This window comes from Papio anubis, chromosome 16 (genome assembly GCF_008728515.1).
Source record: "Papio anubis isolate 15944 chromosome 16, Panubis1.0, whole genome shotgun sequence".
NCBI lineage: Eukaryota > Metazoa > Chordata > Mammalia > Primates > Cercopithecidae > Papio > Papio anubis.
This window is the reverse complement of record NC_044991.1, coordinates 12,751,874-12,777,155: the sequence shown is the minus strand read 5'-3', so window position 1 is coordinate 12,777,155 and position 25,282 is coordinate 12,751,874. Positions and strand designations below refer to the sequence as shown.

The 25,282-nt window shown below is 55.2% G+C and overlaps 1 protein-coding gene across 3 annotated transcripts in view; it reads left to right on the top strand.

Annotated features, from left to right (window-relative positions):
• Positions 1 to 445: 445 nt before the first annotated feature.
• MICALL1 (MICAL like 1) overlaps positions 446 to 25,282 on the top strand; it is a 36,313-nt gene continuing 11,476 nt past the window's right edge. Inside the window, exons 1-9 of one of the 3 annotated variants that reach the window (XM_003905520.3) lie at positions 446 to 860; positions 5,938 to 5,986; positions 6,360 to 6,501; positions 12,756 to 12,844; positions 14,079 to 14,221; positions 18,214 to 18,668; positions 20,878 to 20,935; positions 21,881 to 22,260; positions 23,700 to 24,115. In XM_003905520.3, coding sequence (XP_003905569.1) covers positions 715 to 860; positions 5,938 to 5,986; positions 6,360 to 6,501; positions 12,756 to 12,844; positions 14,079 to 14,221; positions 18,214 to 18,668; positions 20,878 to 20,935; positions 21,881 to 22,260; positions 23,700 to 24,115 — 1,878 coding nt within the window. In that variant the 5' untranslated portion in view covers positions 446 to 714. Of the gene's footprint in view, positions 861 to 921; positions 1,600 to 1,623; positions 1,763 to 5,937; positions 5,987 to 6,359; positions 6,502 to 12,755; positions 12,845 to 14,078; positions 14,222 to 18,213; positions 18,669 to 20,877; positions 20,936 to 21,880; positions 22,261 to 23,699; positions 24,116 to 25,282 lie in introns of those variants that run through there. The other 2 variants (XM_009217259.4, XM_009217258.4) reach the window with 2 other exon arrangements.

The window sequence follows — 25,282 nt, the reverse complement described above, 5'->3', positions numbered from 1 at the left end:
CCAACTCAGCGGTGCTTTAGGGTGGGGAGCCAGGGTGAGGGAAGCTGGTGGCCATGGTGGGGTGCTTTAGGGTCTGCAGGGGAACTGCCTCCCCAAAGTTTCAAGCTAGGGATAGAAGAGGGGATTTGCGATCATTAGGAGCTGGAAGGAGGCCGAATGGGAGCACGAGGTGTCCCGCCTCCAAAGGGTGGAGGGCTCCTGGTGGGCGGCGCGGCGGCGGCCGCGGCAGTGAAGTCATCGTGGGGAGGGGCCCGCTTGCGGCGGGTGCGGGGGCTTCGCGGGCACCCAGTGGAGCAGTGGGGGCCCGGCACCGTCGAGGGGCGGGCGATGGGGCGCCGGCCAGTCTTGGTAGGGGTGGGCTCCGTAATGGGGGCGGAGCCGCTGCTGGGTGGGGCGCGCCTCGGGCGGGGACAGAGGCGGTGGGACGCCCGCGCCCAAGGCCGGCCCACAATGAGGCGAGCGGGCAGCGCGGAGTAGGCGGCGGCCGGCCGGGCCGGGCCACGCGGCGGCGCTGCTTGGGCAGGTTGGGGCAGGGCAGCTGGGCGCCCGAGCGAGGACACCGCGGCCCCGCCTCCGCCCCGCCCCGCGCCCTGCCGGTCGGCGCCCGAGCTCGGAGCCGCAGCCGCAGCCGGAAACCGGGCCCGCGCGGCGGCCGCCGTCCCGGCCGAGCCGGGGCCCCGAAGTCAGAGCCGGAGCCGGGCGGGCCGCGGGGTCATGGCGGGGCCGCGGGGCGCGCTGCTGGCCTGGTGCCGCCGACAGTGCGAGGGCTACCGCGGCGTGGAGATCCGCGACCTGAGCAGCTCCTTCCGGGACGGCCTGGCCTTCTGCGCCATCCTGCACCGGCACCGGCCCGACCTGCTGTGAGTGCGGGGCCCCGGGCGAGCGGGCGGCGCGGGGCGGGCCGGGGCCGCGACCACCGCCCCCCTCAGTGACGCGGAGCCCGGGCAGTGACAGGCGCCACCCCCGGACGCTGAGACGCCGACCCCCTCGACGAACCCAGACGCCTGGGGGGTCCCTGAGACCCTGGCCCCCGGCGCCCCTCCCCCGCTCGGCCGTCCTGACCCAGCCCCTGGGACCCCAAACCCCCCCCAGAGGCCGGTCCCTCCGCTAGGGACACGGCCCCGCCCACAGAGCGCTGATTTCCGCCGAGGATCACTGAACCCCTAAGCCTTTGACCTCTTTGAAGGGGTGTTGAGCCCTCTTTGGGGGCCCTGGGCCTCTCCTACCCTAAACTCCTCTCCGCTGTGCCTCCCCTCTCCCCCGAGGCTTCCCACATGGGGTGGCCCCTTGCTCCGGGTGTGCAGGTGAACCCTCACTTCTCTGACCCCCCAAATAGGAGTTTGTCTCCAGACACTAGCACAGTTCCCGGCGCAGAGGAGACCTCGGTTAACAGGTGTTGGATGAACGGATGTACAGACCCTGTGCTTTCCCCACTCCTCCCCAGTTAGGACGCAGCCCTGCCTCCCGAGTGTGTGCTCCATGGCCCTGCTGCCCTCCTCAGTGGGGCACGCAGGTGGGGCGCGCAAGAGGAGTCACAGGACTGGCGATGTTGGGAAGACTCCTAGGATCCGATTGACAGACACCAACCGGCTGCTGCAGGTTGTGAAATGGCCCCTTCCTGCCCAGAGCTGCCCAGTGAGGTTCTCATGGGAAAATGCGTTCAGACTCCCCAGAACAGTGGACTTGGAGCCTCTGTCTTTGCTCTCTCTGCCTTGAGCAGAGAACCTCTTCTCCTTTCGTCCATTCATTCCTAAAACACTGGGTGAGTTTTTGTGGTGCCATTCCTTGCACTTCAGGTCTCACCTGTGAATCAGGGAGGAGAGTTCTGGTCCGTACGCCTTCTGCATGCAGCATTCTTGCCAGGGCCCCCCCAGCCTGGCAGATGGAGGCTTTCTGTGCCTGTTCCTCCAGATTTGCACTGTCCAAGGGCAGCATGTGGGAGGGCTTCTAAGGGATTGCCTCGGGATTCCATGATGCAGGTGCACCTGGTTTACCTGTATGTACCCTGCAGTACCATGTCTGTGGGTCGTGGCTTGGGCCCTGGAGGAGAGGGTTTTGGGGCTGTGGATACAGAAGGGAACAAGATGAGGTGGCCATGTAGGTGGGTCCCTGCCCGCTGTGGGGCATGTGACACCCATACTAATGGAAGCACAAGATTGATGCCTGGTTGCCCAGGAGCAGGGGGTAGAAGGATGGAGGAAAAGGGCACCAGGGTTGGACCTGGGCATTGGAAGGGAGGGCCCAAGGGGTCTTCTATTCTGTCTGAGGGGCAGGAGTGAGGCAGGAAGCAGGGACAAACCCAGTGTGGGAGGGGACTTGGGTGTGAAGTGAAGCCATTTGGTGGGCCTGAGCCTGTCATCATCAAAGTAAAGGCCGCTTGGTTTGTGTTCAGCTTCTCCATGTCTTAGGCGCACGGCCTTGGGTCCTCATGGGCTCTCTCCAGGCATCGGTGTCCTCATCTGTGAGGTGGGACTGGTAATGTGACACAGCTCATAGAATTGTTGTGAGGATTGCATGCGATAATAAGCATTCAGTTAACATTCGTTATTGTAAGTAGTGTTATAGGCAATAGGGGAATAATGATAATTTTTAAAATTTTTTTGAGACGGAGTCTCACTCTGTCACCCAGGCTGGAGTGCAGTGGCACGATCATGGCTCACTGCAGTCCTCACCTCCTGGGCTCAAGTGATCCTCCCACCTCAACCTCCCGAGTAGCTGGGACCACAGGTACACGCCACCACACCTGTCTAATTTTTTTGTATTTGTAGAGATGGGTTTTTGCCATGTGGCCCAGGCTGGTCTTGAACTCTTGAGCTCAAGTAATCTGCCTGCCTCAGTCTCCCAAAGTGCTGGGATTATAGACATGAGCCACCATGCCTGGCCCAATAACAATGTTTGATTTCTTCATTTATTCAACCAGTATTTGTAGAGTTATTGTTCTGTGCTGGACACTGTACCTGGTACCAGCCAACAAAACAGACAACCCTACACGCTCTCCCACACCTGTACGGGAAACATGTATAAACGATGATGGCAATTCCATGTACCCTATCAGAGGGCTAGGGGTGGGAGACCTCCTAGGGAGAATATAGTCTTCAAGGAGATGGCAGGAGCCAGGTGAGGGCCGCCAGGTGGGCGTTCTGGCAGAGGACCCCGTCTGAGTAAAGGCGAGGGGCGGGAGGTGTGTGCAGAGCTGGAGGCCGTGTAGCTGAGTGGGGAGCACAAGGCAGCGAGTTGGGAGATGCAGTTGGGACAGATGGCGGACAGCTGCTTTTGCTGGCTAAGAAGCATGGATAGGGGCCTCAGGGAACCTTGCGGGTTTGTTTTTGTTTTTGTTTTTTTTGAGATGGAGGCCTGTCACCCAGGCTGGAGTGCAATGAATGGTATGATCTCAGCTCACCGCTACCTCCGCCTCCCGGGTTCAAGCAATTCTCCTGCCTCAGCCTCCCAAGTAGCTGGGATTACAGGCACATACCACCATGCCCGGCTAATTTTTGTAGTTTTTAGTAGAGATGGGGTTTCACCATGTTGGCCGAGCTCATCTGGAACTCCTGACCTCACGTGATCCACCTGCCTCGGCCTCCCAAAGTGCTGTGATTACAGGCATGAGCCACCAAGCCTGGCCGAGCCACATAAGTTTTAAGCAAGGGAGGGATGTGGCTGGAAAAATTGTGCAGGGGAGGGCGGCTCCCCTTCTGAATCCAGAATCATGTCCAGGCATTCATTTGCAATGCTGTCAGCCCATTGCACAGGAAAAAAGCTGAGGCCCAGGTCCCACATAATGTGTAGGGAAGGCCTCAGTCGTGGGTTGGGAGGATCTCCGTGAGAGTAGGGGTGAGGGCCTAGGGTGAGGGCGAGAATCATCTCTTAAAGTGGTTCAGGCTTCTGGGGTCGTGGGCCCTGCCTGGATGAACCCAGTGTTTGGCCTAGGGCTCTGCTGGGATGAGGGTTGTGGGGGCTGGGCCATCCTTCCGCACCACCCGAAATCCAGACATGTTTAAGCTCCTTTGAGGGCATGGACCATGTGGGTTTCATTTCTGCATCCTTCATTTTCCCCAGAGCCAAGTAGAACTCCGTGGGCCTCGGAGGACTCTCAGAAAATATATGTGTTACCAAAACACAGATGTTAATTAGGGACAGAGATGGGGGTGGAAGAAGTTGGAGGAAAACCTGCAGGATCCTGAAGTTTTTTTTTACAGTTTTCACACTGTTTTCAGCATTGATTCATTCAACAAACATTTACAGAGTGTCTTCGAAATTTGGGGAACTGTGTAGGGAACTGGGGGCACAGGGTGGATAGAATGTGACCCCAGCCTTCTAGGAACACTTGTGGGGTGACTGAAATAAATGGCTGAGACAAGTTGCTTTTGTCTCATATGGTCTTGGAACAAGCCTCTGTTGGGGGCTGGGTACCATGGTGTTCCCTCACCCTGTCACAGTGTCATGTACCGGACTGGGAGATGGAGGTTTCAAGAGGTGAAACAGCTTGCTAAGGTCGCACTCTGAGGCAGTGGCAGAAAAGGGGAGCTAGGAAGGCAGCCCAGGGGAGAAGGAAGTGGCCTGGACAGAGTGGCAAAAAGGGAGCTGGTGCCCAGACATAGTCACCTTCCCTCTCCCTGTCCACCCAGCCCTGGGGCACCAGACTCCTTCCAGGGTCCTCAAGCAACTCTTTCCTGCCCAGGGTTCACAGTCCCTGGCCCCTGCCTGGAAAAGTGTTGGGGGCAGGGGGAGGGGCTGTGCTTATCCAGCTCCCTCATATCTACGAGGCCTGCTCTTTACCAAGCTGGGACTCCACCAGCTTGGGAGGTGGTACTAGTGCTTTCCCTGATTTGCAGATGGAACAATGAATACTGGAAGGACTGCTGATCCCCCCAACCCATGGTCACATGGGAGTTCAGCCCTCAGAGGCGGTGTGGTCTGCTCTTGCCTCTGCCCACCCGTCTCTGGCAGTCAGGGCTGCAGTTTTCAGCCATAGAAGGGCAAGGCTGCATGCGGGTGCACCCAGGAGGCCGACGGCGGGAAGCCTGAGCTGCCTCTGCTGGTTTCAGCGGTCTGGAGTGGGGAGGGAGGAGGGGGATAAATAAAGCCTGCAGGCCAGCCAGCTGTCCCGTGCTGGGGCCCCCAGACAGGCCCTGCCGCCTCTCACCTGTCCCAGTTTAGAAACTAGAAAATCCCTCACTGCTTCCCCAGTGGAAGCTGCCCCAGGAGTGGCCCAGCGGGGCCAACCAGCTGTTCTGTGCCAGCAGCTCCAGAGTATGTAGATTTCCACTCTAGTTCAAACTTGTTCTTCTATTCGTGGCCCCATTATGAAAAACATTCATCTGCAAGCTGGACTGGGTTGGGATTCAGCAAATCGGTATGGCTTCTCCAAGTACATGATACATCTGCAGGGGCCTGTGAGCAGCGGAAGGGCGAGGCATGTGGATTCCCAGGGCTGGTGGCTTCCTTTCTCCAGGACTCAGTATCCTTATCTGTAAAATGAGATCGATTCTTGCCAAACAGAGTTGCTATGAAAAGAAAGTAAATGAGACAGCGGAGCCCAGCACCGCGCCCTGGGTGAGGTCACATGCGGGTCTTAGTTGTGTCTTTGCCGCGGACTCCAGAGGTGGCTTCCTGGAAAGAGGGAAGGGATCTAAAGCTTGAAAGCTTGGGCTTGAGCCCCGCCCCTTCTCAGTGATTTCCCAGCCTCTGCTTGGATGCCTCCAGGGTCTGTGAGCTCACGCCCTGCCCTGCCCTGGCAGCTCCAGCTCTAGCAGCAAGTGTTTGCTGCCTCAGTTTCCCCCCCAGTAATTTACAGACTCTCCCCAGCAACCCTGCTGAGGCTGATGCTGGCCGGGACAAGGTCTTCTCTGTTCAGCTCCTTTCTGACTCTCACCCTGCCCCTATTCCCCAGTCACCTCCCCTCTTGACCAATCATCCTCCCTTTGCCTCTTGCAGAGATTTTGATTCGCTTTCCAAGGACAATGTCTTCGAGAATAACCGTTTGGTAAGTTCCTGGACAGATGGAAGCCCAAGAGGCTCTGTGTGTGTGTGTGTGTGTGTGTGTGTGTGTGTGTGTGTGTTTGGTGGGGAGGGCAGGGGTCTTGCAGGGTGGCTGCCCTTGTACACCGGCCCTGGCTGCACCTCTCCCCACTCTCTACTTCCCACCAACCCCCTCATGCATGGAGCACCAGGCTTCCTTTTTCTCTAGGCCGTCCTGTGGCGCTTGGGTGGGATTGATACTGAGGGGAGCCCACAGTCACCCCATCCCACCGAGGGGAGCTGAGCCTAGGCTGAGGGTCGCCCCCTAACGCTGCCTCCTCCTTGGCCTCCTCTTCCTGCTGTGGCTGTTCCCACCCTTGCACCTGTCACCGCCCCAGGCCTTTGAAGTGGCTGAGAAGGAGCTGGGGATCCCTGCTCTCCTGGACCCCAGTGACATGGTCTCCATGAGCGTCCCTGACTGCCTCAGCATCATGACCTATGTGTCCCAGTATTACAACCACTTCTCCAGTCCTGGCCAAGGTGAGAGGGGGACTCAGCCTTTCATGGAGGCTGGCCCAGGGGGTGGCCCTGGGGATGTTTGATGCTTGCTACTGGTTTTCTGAGTTGCAAACAGGCTGCTGAGGAGTATATCATTCATTTACTTATTCATTCATTCATTCATGAAATATTTCTTTTTTTTTTTTTGAGACAGAGTTTTGCCCTTTTTTTTTGAGATGGAGTCTCGCTCTGTCACCCAGGTTGGAGTGCAATGGCACAATCTCAGCTCACTGCGACCTCTGCCTCCCGGGTTTAACCTCCTGCCTCAGACTCCCGAGTAGCTGGGATTACAGGCGCCCGGCACCATGCCCAGCTAATTTTTTGTGTCTTTAGTAGATATAGGGTTTCACCATGTTGGCCAGGCTGGTCTCGAACTCCTGACCTCGTGATCTGCCCGCCTTGGCCTCCCCAAGTGCTGGGATTACAAGTGTGAGCCACCGTGCCTGGTCCCTCTTTTTCTTTTCTTTTTTTTTTTTTTGAGGCGGAGTTTCGCTCTTGTTGCCTAGGCTAGAGTGCAATGGCGCGATCTTGTCTCCCTGCAACCTCCACCTCCGAAATTTAAGCGATTCTCTTGTCTCAGCCTCCTGAGTAGCTGTGCTTACAGGCAACTGCCACTACGCCTGGCTAATTTTTGGTATTTTTAGTAGAGATGGGGTTTCACCCTGTTGGCCAGGCTGGTCTTGAACTCGTGACCTCAAGTGATCCGCCTGCCTCGGCCTCCCAAAGTGCTTCGACTACAGGCGTGAGCCACTGGTGCCTGGCCTGAAATATTTCTTGAATAAAAGAGCCCTGTGCCGGGCTCTGGGGTTGCAGCTGTGAATGTAATCGCTGCTGAATTCCCATGGGGGAAACAGACACCAAACACATCCACCAGAAAATGAACACAATCGGCCGGGCGTGGTGGCTCAAGCCTGTAATCCCAGCACTTTGGGAGGCCAAGACGGGCGGATCACAAGGTCAGGAGATCGAGACCATCCTGGCTAACACGGTGAAACCCCGTCTCTACTAAAAAATACAAAAACCTAGCCGGGCGAGGTGGCGGGCGTCTGTAGTCCCAGCTACTCGGGAGGCTGAGGCAGGAGAATGGCGTGAACCCGGGAGGCGGAGCTTGCAGTGAGCTGAGATCCGGCCACTGCACTCCAGTCTGGGCGACAAAGCGAGACTCTGTCTCAAGAAAAAAAAAAAAAAAAAAAAGAAAATGAACACAATCACATCAGAGGAGACACAGCAGGTTGAGTTCATCTGCAGCATGGAGTCCACCTCCCCAGCACCTACCCTCACTTCCTGTTTGCAGACACTTCCTTGGGTTTTTCCTCCAGCAGGGAAGTGGCCCTGTCTGGTGAGGCTGCTGTGCTGTCTTCCACAGAAGTGACTAAGAGCTGAGAGGCTGGGGAACTGGGGAACCGGAGTTGCAGGGGCTACAAGGTGACCTTGGTTCTGAGTGAGGTCACTGGGCATTCCCATGCAAGAATCTCTCTTGGGGGCAGCTGGGCCTCCCCTTCTGCAGAGAGGAAATAGGCCCAGAGAGGGGAAGGAAGGAGCTCAAGATCACACAGCAGACAAACTGAACAGCTGGGTTGAGAATCCAGGTGTCCTGAATCCTACGCTGGGTTCCTGCTGCCCCTGGGTCTGAGTAGAGCCCGTTTCAGCCCCTCCCTCCTGCCTCTGCTCTCAGTCTGGACAGTCCTGGCCCAACTCTTTTTTTTTTTGATAGGGAGTTTTGCTTTTGTTGCCTAGGCTGGAGTGCAATAGCGTGATCTCGGCTCACTGCAACCCCTGCTCCCGGGGTTCAAGCGATTCTCCTGCTTTAGCTTCCTGAATAGCTGGGATTATAGGCATGCGCCAACATGTCTGGCTACTTTCTGTGTTTTTAGTAGAGATAGGGTTTCGCTACTTTGGCCAGGCTGGTCTCGAACTGCTGACCTCAGGTGATCCACCGCTATGACTGGTTAATTTTTTTATTTTTATTTTGGTAGAGACAAGTTCTTGCTACATTGCCCAGGCTGGTCTCAACAACAATCCGCCCGCCTCAGCCTCCCAAAGTGGTAGGATTACAGGCATAAGCCACTGTGCCCAGCCCTGGGCCAACTCTTTAAAGAGTTTTATGAAGTCAGAGGTTTCTTTCCTTTTTTTTTTTTTTTGAAATGGAATTTCACTCTTCTTGCCCAGGTTGGAGTGCAATGGTGCGGTCTTGGCTTGCTGCAACCTACACCTCCCAGGTTCAAGCGATTCTCCTGCCTCAGCCTCCCAAGTAGCTGGGATTACAGGCACCCACCACCACACCCAGCTAATTTTTGTAGTTTTAGTAGAGATGGGGTTTCGTCATGTTGGCCAGGCTGGTCTCGAATTCCTGACCTCAGGTGATCCACCCACCTCAGCCTCCCAAAGTGCTGGGATTACAGGCTTGAGTCACTGCACCCAGCCATCTTTTCTTTCATTATATATATATATAAAATGAAATGTATATACACACATGTGTATATACACATACACACACGTATACATATATATGTACATATATTATGTGTATACACACACACACACACACACACACATATATATAGTTTTTTTTTTTTTGAGATGGAGTCTCTCTCTGTCGCCCGGGCTGGAGTGCAGTGGTGCGATCTCGGCTCACTGCAAGCTCCGCCTCCCAGGTTCCCGCCATTCTCCTGCCTCAGCCTCCCGAGTAGCTGGGACTACAGGCGCCCGCCCCCTCGCCCGGCTAATTTTTTGTATTTTTAGTAGAGACGGGGTTTCACCGGGTTGGCCAGGATGGTCTCGATCTCCTGACCTCGTGATCCGCCCGCCTCGGCCTCCCAAAGTGCTGGGATTACAGGCTTGAGCCACCGCGCCCGGCCAGTTTTTTTTTTTTTTGAGACAGGGTTTTACTCTGTTGTGTTGCCCAGGCTGGAGTGCAGTGGCATGACCACAGCTCAATGTGTCCTCAACCTTCCTGGGCTCCAGTGATCCTTCTACCTCAGCCTACTGAGAAGCTGGGGCTACTGGTGCATGCAACCACACCCAGCTAATTTTTATATTTTTAGTAGAAGTGCAGTTTCACCATGTTACCCAGGTTGGTCTTGAACTCCTGAACTCAAAGGATCTACCCTTCTTGGCCTCTCAAAGTGCTGGGATTACAGGCGTGAGCCACTATGCCCAGCCATAAATAAATCACTTTAGAAAATAAAGAAAAGAGCCGGGTGAAGTGGCTCATGCCTGTAATCCCAGCACCTTGGGAGGCCGAGGCGGGCGGATTGTTGTTGAGACCAGCCTGGGCAACATAGCAAGAACCTATCTCTACCAAAATAGAAATAAAAAAATTAACCAGGCATAGTGGTGGCACACCTGTAGTCCTAGCTACTGAGGCTGAGGTGGGAGGTTTGCTTGAAGCCAGGAGTTTAAGCTGTGGTGAGCTATGATCACGCCAGTGCACTCCGGCCTGGGCAACAGAGCGTGACACCATCCCTAAACACAAAAAATAAACAGGAAAACTTAGAACGTGGCAAAAGCAGAAAAATTAAAATAATATGTTATACCCCTTCCCCCAATGTAACACTAGGGATTAAAATAATTGAACTAATAACATTGTGTATATTTTAATGGAAAACAAAATGAAAGTATTTCCAGACCTCCGAGGCTTTGGTGAGAGGCGGTCTAAGGTTGGGGTTAAAAACATGGACTCAAAATTTTCACTCTGCCGTTTCCTCTTTGGGTGACCATGGGTCAGTTATTTAACCACTCTGCCTCAGTTTCCCTTTTGCAGTTAGGATAGGAATAACACCCATCTCACAGGGTTGACTTGAGGAGTAAATGAGGAAATGTATAAACCTGTGTTTAGCATGTATTTAGATTAGTTTTTTTTTTTTTTTGAGACAGAGTCTCGCTCTGTCATCCAGGCTAGAGTGCAGTGGCACGACCTTGGCAGACTGCAGCCTCTGCCTCCCAGATTCAAGCGATTCTCATGCCTCAGTCTCCCAAGTAGCTGGGATTACAGGCATGCACCACCATGCCTGGCTTAATTTTTGTATTTTTAGTAGAGATGGGGTTTCACTATGTTGGCCGAGCTGGTCTGGGATTTCTGACCTTAAGTGATCCACCCACCTTGGCCTCCGAAAGCGCTGGGATTACAGGTGTGAGCCACTGTGCCCAGCCAAGATTAGTATTCTTATTACTTCTTATGCCATTGATCAGCGTTTAGCTGGCTTCCTTCGAATTGCAATTCAGCCTTAGCCCACAACCTTCCTTGTGACCAAACCTGAATCTCTCTCTACTGGGCTCTTCTCTGGGACTCTGTGGTGGGGGGTGGGCGGGGGGTGCGGGGAGCTGTTGGTGGTGCCCAGCTCATTTGTTGGCCCTCTCTGGGCAGCCTGGTAGGCAGGGGCAGCCCTGGTGGGCCCAGGTTACCGTGCTGAGCGTGGGCACGGGCGCTCCCTTTCCCTGCAGGGATTCTCATTGATGAAGGTACAGTTTATGGCAGATAGTCCCTTGTCTGTTATGCTGCCTGTATTGTCAACCTCGCGATGTATTTTCATACCTTCTCTAATAAATCTGCCTTTTGTAATAAAAAAAAAAAAAAAAAGGTACAGTTTGTGCCTTTCATACAACTTGGCCCCTAAATACAAACCATTTTTATCCCATCTGCTGCTTAAGCAAACAGTGATGTGTTCCAACTCTGGAGGCAAAGCTGACTGTTTGACTCCCCCAGATGGTCCTGGACTGTACTTTCTGGGCAAGTGGAGGCATTTCAAGAGTGACTTTGACTAGCCTTGACTTTTTTTTTTTTTTTTTGAGACGGAGTCTCACTCTGTCGCCCAGGCTGGAGTGCAGTGGCGCTATCTTGGCTCACTGCAAGCTCCGTCTCCCAGGTTCATGCCATTCTCCTGCCTCAGCCTCCCAAGTAGCTGGGACTACAGGCACCCACTGCCACGCCCGGCTAATTTTTTGCATTTTTAGTAGAGACGGGGTTTCACCGTGTTAGTCAGGATGGTCTCGATCTCCTGACCTCGTGATCCGCCCACCTCGGCCTCCCAAAGTGCTGGGATTACAGGCGTGAGCCACTGCGCCCAGCCTGACTAGCCTTGACTTTTTACCAGACTGGGTAACTTTGGAGCCTGCCCCTGGCTGAGATGTTGCGGTGCTGTGCTGAGTGTTCTGCTGTGCCACCACGCTCAGTGGGTGCCAGCGATCCTGGGCACAGCAGATGGACCCCCGCCCTGGAGGAGCTGCAGGCTGCTCAGGGAGCCAGGGCATGATTGAAGGAAGCCCAGGGGCTGTGCGAAATCAGAAAGGGGTTGGGGAGTAATGTCAGGATGAAGTCCAGCTTCTTCGTGTGGCTTCTAAGGGCCTCTCCCCAGTCAGCTGGAGCCACTCCTGGCACCAACCATAGTGTTCTTGAATTTCTTTGTTTTTTTTTTTTTTTGAGACAGTCTTGCTTGGTCGCCCAGGCTGGAGTGCAGTGGTGCGATCTCTACTCACTGTAACCTCCACCTCCCGGGTTCAAGCGATTCTCCTGCCTTAGCCTTCTGAGTGGCTGTGATTATAGGCGCACACCACCACACCCAGCTAATTTTTGTATTTTTGGTAGAGACAGGGGTTTCACTATGTTGGCCAGGCTGGTCTTGAACTCCTGACCTCAAGTAATCCGCCCACTTCAGCCTCCCAAAGTGCTGGGATTACAGGTGTGAGCCACCGCGCCCGGCCTGAGGAACTGAGTCTTAGAGGAACCCAGGGTGGGTGGGTTTGTTCTGGTGAGGGAGTGTGCAGGCCAGGTTCTGGCCCCCCATACCCACCTGGGGATAGGCAGGACAGCTCCTTGTCAACCCCAAGGAGGCAGCCCCTTTTCTGAGCTGTCAGGCCAGCATCATGTGGCTGCTTTCTTTTCCTTTCCTTCACCTCTTCTACCCTGGTGGTGGGGAAGCTGCTGGTGCAGCCACACGTGGGTGCTGTGTTCTGTGATCGTACTGTTGCACCATTGTTCGGATTGGCTATGTGCAGCAGGAGTCACTCTCCCCATTTGTTGGAGGTTCAGTGAGATTCAGTGACTTGCCCTCAGCACTTAGCTGAAAACTGGAGGTGTCCCCGGGTCCGCGTGAAGTGGGAGCCAGCTCCTGTCCCACTGTATGAGGTGGTCTGCCTTAAGGTGATGGCTACGGGTCTCAAATCTTCGGCCAGGTTGGGACCTCCTGGGACTCCAGGATCTCCACCTGCTTCAGGGCCCCTTTCCCATCTCTTGGCAGCTGGTGTCTCACCACCCAGAAAGGGCCTGGCACCCTGTTCCCCGCCATCTGTAGCACCCACTTCAGCGGAACCAGAAGATGTGGCTCAGGTAGGCAGATCCCTGGAGTGGTGGGAGGGCCGGGGGTGGAGGGGGTGAGTGATGTGGACAGCTATCATTGCAGTGACTGGGTCATGTGAGGAAGTTAGCCCTGACAGTGTTCAGAGGGTGCTTGTTCTCTGTCCCTGCCACACTGGCTTTGGGAACAGGTGTCCCTGACTGGGGCAGTGAGGCATGGCTCAGGAGGCCAGTCCCATTCTGTGGACAGGGAGCCCTACCTCCTTCTCCAGGGCTCAGGTGGGGTCAGGAGATGCCAGCTCTGGCAAGGGGAGAGAGGGCGGTCCACAATGCTGAGTTCACCATCATGGGACTGTCAGGAGTTACACACGCAGTAAAGCAAAGATTCCCCTTGATTCCTGTGGAGACAGCTCTGAAATTCCCAGCTTGATTTCCTTTAATTCTCTCAACAACCCAGGGAGGTCAGCATTATGGGCCCTGATACTCAGATGAGGAAACTGAGGCTTAGTGAGGTTTAGTCATTTGTCCAAGGTTACTCAGCAAGGAAGTGGGGGCCAACTGCCAGTCACCTGTTTGAAGGGCTTAGAGGAAATGACACCAGCCGTTCACATCTGGACAGCACCTTACAGTGTATAAAGGGCCTTCCCCTCCTGCTTCCATCCGCTCCTTGCTGGAGGGAGCTAGCCCAGGGCGGGGTCCCCATGAAGGTACATGGGGCCGAGGCTGGCGGGGGTTATACAGTTTCATTCTGCAGGGGAGACCCAAGCCCACACTCAAGCAGCTTGCTCAGGTTCACTGAGCTTGGACATAGAGAAACTGGGATTTAAATCCATGGCAGTTCTAGGAGAGAACAGAAAAGGCAGCTGAAGTGGGCCTGGGAGGACAGGAACCTGTCGGGGGGCTCCCCAAAGGGGAGGAAGAGGGGGCAGGAGCCGCCAAGGGGAAGGAGCTGCACAGCCAGGAGCTGCCTTCCTTGGGGGAAGGAAGCCTCAGAAACCGGAAGTCAGGATTTTCGTGTTTCCACACTGGCTCAGTGACCTTGAACAAGGCTTTCCCCCTTTCTGGGCTTTGGCTTCCTCACCTGGGAGACAGTGGCAGCCTCCTGCCCTCTGCCCCTCCTGGGGCCCTGATGAAGTCCATTTCCACCACGAAAACTGGTGCACACTTGAGTGACGGTGGCCGTTGGAGGGAGGGAGAGGGACGTGACGTGAACAAGATGGCTGGTGACCATGTCCTGCTTCCAACCTCCCCACCTCGTTCTCTGCAGGGCGAGGAGCTCTCCTCAGGCAGCCTGTCAGAGCAGGCCACCGGCCAGACCCCCAGCAGCACGTGCGCGGCCTGCCAGCAGCATGTGCACTTGGTACAGCGCTACCTGGCTGACGGCAGGTTGTACCACCGCCACTGCTTCCGGTGAGTGGCCAGGGCCGCCCGTTACCCCCGAAACCAGGGAGGGTGCTGCCATGGGTTCAGCACACACAGTGCGCCAGGCACACCTTGCCAGGCCCTTCGCACCAGAGCCCCTGGCTTATCCCCATTTTACTGATGAGCAAATCAAGGCTTAGTGAGGGGAAAAGCACTCGCTCACTCACATGATTCGAGACGGAAACAGGGCTAGAGCACAGGGGTTCTCCTTCCAGCGTCCAGGCTCTTTGAGGATTACTGGGTGATGATGAAGAAGCACTTTAAAAGCCATGTGTACTTTAAAAGCCATTGAAGGCCGGGCGCGGTGGCTCAAGCCTGTAATCCCAGCACTTTGGGAGGCCGAGACGGGCGGATCACGAGGTCAGGAGATCAAGACCATCCTGGCTAACACGGTGAAACCCCATCTCTACTAAAAATACAAAAAAAAAAAAAAAAACTAGCCGGGCGAGGTGGCGGGCGCCTGTAGTCCCAGCTACTCGGGAGGCTGAGGCAGGAGAATGGCGTAAACCCGGGAGGCGGAGCTTGCAGTGAGCTGAGATCCGGCCACTGCACTCCAGCCTGGGCGACAGAGCCAGACTCCCTCTCAAAAAAAAAAAAAAAAAAAAAAAGCCATTGAAAATTAGCTGGGCATGGTGGTGCACACCTCTAATCCCAGCTACTTGAGAGGCTGAGGCAGGAGAATCGCTTGAACCTGGGAGGCTGAGGTTACAGGGAGCTGAGATCACGCTACTGCACTCCAGCCTGGGTGACAGAGCAAGACTCTGTCTCAAAAAAAAAAAAAAAAAGGCCATTGAAGAAAGAAAATAAAATATTTGAGCTGGGCGCGGTGGCTCCGCGCCTGTAATCAGCACTCTGGGAGGCAGGTCTGGAGTGGATCCTTGATCCAGGGGTTCAGACCAACCCTGAAGAAACCAACATGGTGCGAAGCCCATCTAAAATGTCTAAAATTAGCTTAGCGTGGTGGCTGGCCTGCCGTCGCTACTCAGGAGGGCTAAGGCAGGAGAATTGCTTGAACCGGAGGCGAGGAGGTGCAGTGAGCGAGATCAGCCACTGCACTCAAGCAGCGAGGGCAAATGAGACTCCATCTAAAAATGAAAAAGAAAAGAAAAAATATTTTAGCTTAAAATTTTGGCGGTATGATGGCTCAAACCTGTAATCCAACACTGGGAGGGACGAGATGGAAGTGGATCCGAGGTCAGGAGATGCGAGACCATCCAGCTAACAGTCGAAACCAGTCTACTAAAAATACAAAAACTAGCCCGAGGCTGGTGGCAGGCCTGTAGTCCCCAGCTACCGGAGGCTGAGGCAGGGAGAATGGCATTGAACCGGGAGGCCGAGGAGCTTGCAGTGTGAGCTGAGATCCGACCACTGTATACTCCAACCTGAAGCAGGTAAGACTCCGTCTCAAAAAAAAAAAAAAAAAATTTTTTTTTGGTTGGGCATAGTGGCTCACACCATAATCCCAGCAAGTTGGGAGGCTGAGGAAGGTGAATCACCTGAAGTCAGGAGTCTGAGACCAGCCTGATCAACATGGTGAAACCTCATCTCTACTAAAAATACAAAAATTAGCTGGGTGTGGTGGTGGCTGCCTGTAATCCCAGCTACGAACTAAAGGCAGGAATTGGTTGAACCGGGAGGTGGAGGTTGCAGTGAGCTGAGATCACACCATTGCACTCCAGCCTGGCCGATAGAAATGAGACTCTGTCTCAAAAAAAATTTTTTCTTTTAAGATGGGTGTCACTAGGCCGGGCCTTGGTGGCTCAAGCCTGTAATCCCAGCACTTTGGGAGGCGAGGCAGATTGGATCTGAGGTCAGAAGATCCCGAGACCATCCTGGCGAGTACAGTGAAACCGTCTCTACTAAAAATACAAAAAAAACTAGCGAGTGAGATGGCGAGCGCCTGTAGTCCCAGTTACTTGGGAGGCTGAGGCAGGAGAATGGGTGTAAACCCGGGAGGCGGAGCTTGCAGTGAGCTGAGATCCGGCCCTGCACTCGCCCGGGCGACAGAGCGAGATCCGTCTCAAAAAAAAAAAAAAAAAAAGATGGGTGTCACTATGTTGCCCAGGCTGGTCTCAACTTCCTGGGCTCAAGTGATCTTCCTGTCTCACCCTCCCAAGTAGCTGGGACTGTAGGCATGTGCTTCCATACCCTGCTTGAAGTTTTAAAAAATTACATTAACAACTTGCTTTAAGTGTATGGCTTCCAAGGGAAGCCAGATTTTAAGAGTGATATAAGCGGCAAGAAAAGTACAAAAACTTAAAAAATTAATGAAAACATTTTATATGTTTCAAAAATGAAACCAAAAGAGGAAACTGAGTAGTCAAGGGAAGCTGGCAGTGGCATCATGCCCTTGATCTGGTTGAGTGTGCCCCTGAGTGGGGGACAACTGGTGCTGGAACCCTGGAACCTGATTGCAGAATTGGGGTGTCATGGGGAAAAATCTCAAGGAGGGAACAGACTCTACCAACACAGTCACATCTGGCCACCAGGGCAGTGTTTTAGAAACTTTTTACAGGGCGGAGCTGGGTGTGGTGGCTCATGCCTATAATCCAGGCACTTTGGGAGGCTGATGTGGGAGGATTGCTTGAGGTCCAGAGTTTAAGACCAGCCTGGGCAACATAATGAGACTTCATCTCTACAAAAAATTAAAAAAAAAAAATACCGGGCATGGTGGCTCACGTCTGTAATCTCAGCACTTTGGGAGACCAAGGTGGGTGAATCACCCGAGGTCAGGAGATCTAGACCATCCTGGCCCAACGGTGAAACCCCGTCTCTACTAAAATACAAAAATTAGCCAAGGTGTGGTGGTGGGCACCTGCTAGTCCCAGCTAGGGAGGCTGAGCAGGAGAATGGCATGAACCTGGGAGGGCAGGTGAGGCCTGAGATCGCATGCACTGCACTGCAGCCTGGGAGGCTGGGAAGCCGAGACTCCATCTCAAAAAAAAATTAGCCAAGTGTAGTGGCACACACCTGTAGTCTTAGGCACTTGGGAGACAAAGGACAGAGGCAGGAGGATCACTTGAGCCCAGGAGTTTGAGGCTGCAGTGAGTTATGACTGCACTACTGTACTCCAACCTGGGTGACAGTGAGACCATGCCTCAAAAATAAAAAGAAACTTTTTATAGTAACTCCCAGTAAAAAATACACTTGACACTGTGACTAGATGTAAATATTTACCTGAAATAAAACTGTGTAAGTAGAGGCACAGCTGGAGTAAGAGTTTCACAAAGCACTATTTGGCCTTTCTTGTATGATACAGTCTTATACATTGTATATTATTCTATTTCATTAACAAAACATAGCCGGGAGCGGTGGCTCACGCCTGTAATCCCAACACTTTGGGAGGCGTAGGCAGGTGGATCACTTGAGGTTAGGAATTTGAGACCAGCCTGGCCAACATGGTGAAACTCCGTCTGTACTAAAAATACCAAAAAAAATTAGCCAGGCATGGCGGCAGATGCCTGTAATCCCAGCTACTCGGAAGGCTGAGGCAGGAGAATCGCTTGAACCCGGGAGGCGGAGGTTGCAGTGAGCTAAGGTCACACCATTGCACTCCAGCCTGGGCAACAAGAGCGAGACTCCATCTCAAAAAGAAAAAAAAAGAAAAAGAAAACACGAAACACCACCTGATTGGGTAAAACCCACCGCTTTATTTTCCTGAGCCGCTCCTGGATGCAGCCATTCACTGAATGCCACCTCTCGGGGGGACCTTTGCTTCTTCCTCTTGCAGCATAAACTGAAGGCATGTTTCACAACTTCTGTTGCTGATTTTGTGTGATTTTGTGATTTTATTGTTCCACTATGCTTCTGACAGTTACTGTTTTCTATATCCTCTGAGAAGTCTAGAGTATGAATCCTGGAGCTTGGCTGGCAGTTGGGAGGAGGGAAGGGAGGAAACAGCCCTGGGTGCGGCTGGAGGGGTAGCCAGTGGCTGGGCCTGGTTGCCTGGCTAAGTGAACCCCTGTCCTGTCCCCTGCCAGGTGTCGGCGGTGCTCCAGCACCCTGCTCCCTGGGGCTTATGAGAATGGGCCCGAGGAGGGCACCTTTGTGTGTGCAGAACACTGTGCCAGGCTGGGCCCGGGGACGCGGTCAGGGACCAGGCCTGGGCCTTTCTCACAGCCAAAGCAGCAGCACCAGCAGCAACTCGCAGAAGATGCCAAGGATGTTCCAGGAGGCAGCCCCAGCTCCAGTGCTCCTGCAGGGGCTGAGGCCGATGGACCCAAGGCCAGCCCTGAGGCCCGGCCCCAGATCCCTACCAAACCCCGGGTTCCTGGCAAACCACAGGAGCTGGCTAGCACCCCTGCAGGCCGCCCCACCCCCGCCCCCAGGAAGGCCTCCGAGAGCATCGCCCCAGCACCCCCCACGCCCCGGCCCCGCTCCAGTCTGCAGCAGGAGAACCTGGTGGAGCAGGCTGGCAGCAGCAGCCTCGTGAACGGTGAGCAGGGTGCAGTCGGGGCAGGGTGCACTGGGTGGCAGTGCACTACTGAAGTCTGTGTGTCTGGGAGTGTTTGTCGGCCCCTCTCTGTCTGTGCTGCTGTGTTCTGTGCTGTGTTGGGGACTGTCTGTGTTTTTGAGGTTGTTATTATTTATTTATTTATTTATTTTGAGACAGGAGTTTTGCTCTTGTCCCCCAGGCTGGAGTGCAGTGGCGCGATCTCGGCTCACTGCAACTTCCGCCTCCTGGGTTCAAGTGATTCTCCTGCCTCAGCCTCCTGAGTAGCTAGGATTACAGGCATGCGCCACCATGCCCGGCTAATTTTGTGTTTTTTGTTTTTTGTTTTTTTAGTAGAGACAGAGTAGAGACAGGGTTTCTCTATGTTGGTCAGGCTGGTCTTGAACTCCCTACCTTAGGTGATCTGCCTGCCTTGGCCCCCCAGAGTGCTGGGATTACAGGCGTGAGTCACGGCGTCTGACCTATTATTATTATTTTTGAGACAGAATCCCACTCTGTCACCAAGGCTGGAGTGCAATGGCACAATCTCGACTCACTGCAACCTCTGCCTCCCGGGTTCAATCAGTTCTCCTGCCTTAGCCTCCTGAGTAGCTGGGATTACAGGCTACCACGGCCTAGCTAGTTTTTGTATTTTTAGTAAAGATGAGGTTTCACCATGTTGGCCAGGCTGGTCTCGAATGCCCGACCTCAGGTGATCCACCCGCCTCAGCCTCTCAAAGTGCTGGGATTACAGGCATGAGCCACTGTGCCCGGCTCTTACTTTTTATTTTTATTTTTGAGATGGACTCTCACTCTGTCATCCAGGCTGGAATGCAGTGGCACGATCTTGGCTCACTGCAACCTCTGCCTTCCAGGTTCAAGCGATTCTCCTGCCTCAGCCTCCCAAGTAGATGGGACTATAGGGGCACACCACCATGCCTGGCTAATTTTTGTATTTTTGGGTAGAAACGGGTTTTCATCATGTTGGCCAGGCTGGTCTCAAATTCCTGACTTCAGGTGATCCACCTGCCTTGGTCTCCCAAAGTGTTGGGATTACAGGTGTGAGCCACCGTGCCTGGCCTGTTTCTGAGGTTATTAATTCCTGCCACAAATGCTGAGTTCCTGCGGCCTCTGCTGTGCTGTATTCTCCATGCTGGGACGGTGCAAAGAAAACAGACCCAGGCCCCACCCCTATGCTGCTTCCTCTGCATGCGCTCTTTTGCATCTGTTTTTGTGGGCTTTAGTTTCAGGGTGGGTAGTAAGTGCCACTCCAAGTGTGCCCGTGTGTCCCCGGGGTCTCTGGGACTCTGCACATTGGTGTCCTTCCTGTGTGTCCTGGCCCATCCACAGGCACACCGCAGGTGACCTCCAAGCCCAGCCTCTATGCTTGCCCATGTCTGGAAGGGGAGACCTCAGGGGCTTGGGGGAGAGCAGAGGGGTCAGGTGGGCCCCGGAGCCAGTGTGAGCTGCAGTGGAGACCCCTGGCTCATTCTGTGGGTGCATTCTCCCCCATCCCCACATTGTAAAATGCTCCCAGATGACCTCCCCGGGTTTCAGTGAGCTTGTAGGATTGAGACTCCTTGTATAAGGCTGCTGGGCAGCCCTTATCATTCCATTAGGGAAGGCATTGGTGGCCACGGGGTGAGAGACTCCCAGGGTCACCCTGTGACTTGCACCAGAACATTCTATTTGTTCAGCTCTCGTGGAGGCTGGATCTGAGCTGGCCGCTGGGGACACAGAATACTGTTCAGGCCTATCTGTGCCTTCAGGGCGCTCCCAACGTTGAGGTGGAGACAGGCACAGAGGCACGGGTTTCAGTGGATTGTGGAAGTCTTGTGAAGTTGGAGGAGGGGAGCAGGGGCTGTTGTGGGATTCGTGGAGGACACTCAGGAGTCCGGGACTTCCAGGAGGAGGTGGCTCCCGGGCTGAACTGAGATGATGTTTTCCGCCCACACTGGGGGGGTGTCTGAGGGGATTTGGGTTGCGTCTTCTCAAATGAAATGCAAATGGGATCTCAGGTGGCCTGGCCTTGACCCCTGACTGTTCTCAGCCACCTGGGTGCTTATCTAATTTCCATGGGCTGGGCTGGGGAGGTGCGAGGGTGTAGGAGGAAGGCGGGGTGCTCCTGGGGAGGCAGCTACTGTGGCTGGCTCCCTGGGTGCCCACCTCCTGCTGCCGATGAAGGCCTGGCTCACTATCATTTCCCATGTAGGAAGACTGCACGAACCGCCTGTCCCCAAGCCGAGGGGGACACCGAAGCCATCTGAGGGGTATGTTGATCCCTGAGGGGCGTTCCTGCTTCAGAGGCCCTGGTAGTGGGAATTGGGGTACTCCGGGGCCGGGTAGGAGAGAGGCTTCCTGTGGATGAGCAGCGTGGGGCTCAGGAGGGGAAGGAGAGCTGGGCCCACACCCCCTCTCCTGAGGCTCACCCTGGGATTCTTGCAGCCACTGCCCGGCCCCCTCCCCAGGTGCCTGGTCCTGTGGGCAGTACCCGGTGCAGGCAGCCACCTCTGGTTCCCGTCATCTCTCCAGGCTCCTTTTCCTGTAACATGGGAGGCCTAGCCTTGATTATAGAGTTTATTTGAGGCTTAGCAGCAGAGTATAGAAAGACCTGGAAAAGCTCAGCTGTAGTACCTGTCCCTCAGGTCCTGCAGCACAGGACCCTGCTTCATGTGGCGGACATCTACTTCAGCTGTTATTTGGGGGCCACCCTTCTTCCCCTATGTGGTCGGTCTGTAGGGAGCCAGGTGGGCCATGGCTGTGCCAGTTGTTAATGTTTACTGAGCCCCTGGCACTCAGCAGGTGCCCTGGTGCCCTGCCCAGTGCTGGACTCCGTAGCTCACTGCATCCTTACACCAACCCTGTGAGGCAAGGATTATTAAGGTCCCCATTGAGTAGAAGGAGAGACTAATACAGAGGGTGAGCAGGTGACTTTCCCAGCTTACATGGGTTGTAGATGACAGAGTCCCTCGTCGATCCTTTCCTGGGCTAGGTTAACAGCAGCTCTGTGACTTGAAGGTTCACATTCTCTGGGCCTCAAGGGCTGTGACTGTAACAGTCCATTTCAGACTGGCCCCATGGTGCTGAGGGGGTGGGAGAAGGGAAACGGCCGTTTCTCATTACCATTTGAAGTGGCCTCAAAACTGTCGAGAGAGAGAAGGAAGCTGACCCCTTGCCTCTGCTAATGGTTTCTGCTGCCTCCCCCCTCCCTCCAGAACACCAGCTCCCAGGAAGGACCCCCCATGGATCACGCTGGTGCAGGCGGAACCAAAGAAGAAGCCAGCCCCACTTCCCCCAAGCAGCAGCCCTGGGCCACCAAGCCAGGACAGCAGGCAGGTGGAGAATGGAGGCACCGAGGAGGTGGCCCAGCCGAGCCCAGCGGCCAGCCTGGAGCCCAAACCCTATAACCCTTTTGAGGAGGAGGAGGATGAGGAGGAAGAGGCTCCGGCTGCACCCAGCCTGGCCACCAGCCCTGCCCTGGGCCACCTGGAGTCCACACTGAAGTCCCTGCACCCCTGGTACGGCATCACCCCTACCAGCAGCCCAAAGACAAAGAAGCGCCCTGCCCCCCGCGCTCCCAGCGCATCCCCACTGGGTAAGTGCCTTTCCTGGAGCTCTCCTGACAGTCGGAACTCGGGGATGGGGCCCGGGCCTGGGGTGGGGGTGTGGTGAGGCAGAGCCTCCCAGGCCGGGCACCACGTGTTTCATGGGTGACCTCTCATTTAATCCTAGAGCAAACCTGTGCGTAGGTATCATCACCTCCACTTTGCAGGTGAGGAGACTGAGGCACAGAGAGGCTAAGTAGTTTTCGTAAAGCCTCTCAGTGCTTAAGCTGTAGAGGCAGGATTTGAACCCACGGAGTCTGGCCTGAGTCCATCTCTTCACCCTCCCTGTCATGTTCGTTAAATGTGCTGTTCATTGGTGTGCTCAGTGCAGCGAGGGGCTCACGGAAAGGAGGGGTTTGCTTGAATCCTAACTCCGTCACTGTCACTGCAGTTCCTGAGCGACCTGGGCTCTCACCTGGCCGTGCGTGATCAGGTGTAATGACTCTGACTGTCCCTGAGTCTGTCTGTAGTCCTCCATGTGACATGGTGGCTCAGCTCCAGGCTGCTGGGCCTCCTCCACCCAGTGCTCATCCCCTCACCCAGGCACACTGGAGTTTTTGGCCCTCACCTTCTCCCAGTCTTCTGATACCCTGAGCTGGGTTTTTGGTCCTCACCTTCACCACGGCTGGGTCTGGCCGCCTCTGAGAGTCCCATGGGACCCCCTCACACAGTGGGGCAAGAGCCTGCCAGAGCTGGCAGAGGCAGGTGCTCAGGGGGTCCGAGTGGAGCCCTGGGAGCCCAGCGGAGGCTGGCCTGTCTAGGTGGAGGTGATGGACAGCTTCAGGGGAGCCCTGGGAGCCCAGTGGAGGCTGGCCTGTCTAGGTGGAGGTAGTGGACAGCTTCAGGGGACAGCAGAGGGGCGTGAGCTCTAGAGTCAGATACAGTGGATTCAATCCCAGCCCTTTCTGGGGTGAGCGTCCTCTCCTCTCTGAACCTGTTGCCTCATCTGGAAAATGCAGATAATGTGTTTGGAAGCATCATATCTGTCAGCCACAAGGAGAGAAATTGGTGCCCGGCAGTGCCTGTCCCAGAGCTGGTGGCTCTGGGACACAGCGAGGGCTGTGTGCTCCTCCCCCCTGCCTCCGCACTGCAGATCAGGGGCAGAGGAGGGGCCGCCTCTCTTCCTCTGGCATTCCCAAGGTGGTTTTGCTGTGGGTGCCTTCACGGGGGCTGTGGGGAGTGTGGGGAAGTGGAGGCAGCAGGCAGAATGCAAGGTGGGCGGGGCAGGATGGACTCCGGTGGCTGGATGCACCTCACGACTTCCATCCCGCTGGGCGTTTGCTGTTCCTTGGGCCTTGGCCCTGTCTGGATGTGGAGGGCTTGGGTTTCCAGGGCTGCCTGCGGCTCTGTTGAGAGTGGAGCTGAGAGGTGGGGCTGGAAGCCCCTGTGGTGCTCCCCTTGTGAGGTGTCCTGGTGCTTGTCTGCACAGCTCTCCACGCCTCCCGCCTCTCGCACTCGGAGCCGCCCTCAGCCACACCGTCGCCAGCGCTCAGTGTGGAGAGCCTGTCATCCGAGAGCTCCAGCCAGACTGCAGGTGGGGAGCTTCTGGAGCCGCCAGCTGTGCCCAAGAGCTCCTCAGAGCCTGCTGTCCATGCCCCTGGCACCCCTGGAAACCCTGTTGGCCTCTCTACCAACTCCTCTCTGGCGTCCTCTGGGGAGCTAGTGGAGCCTAGAGTGGAACAAACGCCTCAAGCCAGCCCTGGCCTTGCCCCCAGGACCAGGGGCAGCCCAGGTCCCCAGCCAGCCAAGCCCTGCAGTGGCGCCACCCCAACACCTCTCTTGTTGGTTGGAGACAGGAGCCCCGTGCCTTCCCCTGGAAGCTCGTCCCCACAGCTGCAGGTAAAGGTGAGTACCCGCTCACTCTCACTAAAAGTGATATCCTCTCTAGTGGATGCGGGTCTGGTCTTAGGGCAGAAATGTCCAGGGCCTTTTCTTTTTTTTTTTTGAGATGGAGTCTTGCTCTGTGGCCTAGGCTGGAGTGCAGTGGCGCAATCTTGGCTCACTGCAACCTCCACCTCCCAGGTTCACGCCATTCTCCTGCCTCAGCCTCCCGAGTAGCTGGGACTACAGGTGCTGCCATCACGCCCGGCTAATTTTTTTTTTTTTTTTTTGTATTTTTAGTAGAGACAGGGTTTCAACATGTTAGCCAGGGTGGTCTCGATCTCCTGACCTCATGATCCACCCGCCTTGGCCTCCCAAAGTGCTGGGATTACAGGCGTGAGCCACCACGCCCGGCTGTTCAGGGCCTTTTCTATCTTTGCTGGCCTCTGATTTCCTGAGTGGCTTTGGCCAGCCTATCTACCCATTACCCACCCACTCTGTTCATTGAGGCACAAACCCATCTGTCCATCCTTCCATCCATCTGCCAGAGCTCCCACCCATCTATCCACCTGTCCACATGCATAACCTTCCAGGTCTTAGGTATCAGGGCCCCTGTTTGCCTCCCATCGCCTGCACTGGCCTATTTGGGTTCCATTCACCAGCCACTAGTGATCCTGTATTGTCTGTCCACTCTTCCATTCACTCAGGCTCTACTGATGCCAGACCCTGGGCAGAGTTGTATTAAAACCCTGTACTGGCCGGGTGCGGTGGCTCACACCTATAATCCCAGCACTTTAGGAGGCTGAGGTAGGCGGATCACTTGAGAATAGGAGTTTGAGACCAGCCTGGCCAACATGGTGAAACCTCATCTTTACTAAAAATACAAAAATTAGCCAGGTGTGGTGGTGGGCACCTGTAATCCCAGCTACTTGGGAGGCTGAGGCAGAATTGCTTGAACCTGGGAAGTGGAGGTTGCAGTGAGCTGAGATGGCCCACAGCCTGGGTGACAGAGTGAGACTCTGTCTCAGAAAAAAAAAGACCTTGTCTTTGGCCTCCAGGGGCTCACGATCTGCTCAGGGAGATAGGCGTAATGGTCGTTTTGGAAGGTGACCCATGGTAGGGCACAGAGCGGAGGGGGTGACTCCCTTCTGCAGAGACCTGGGTTTCCCCGCCATGGAACAGGGGAGCTGG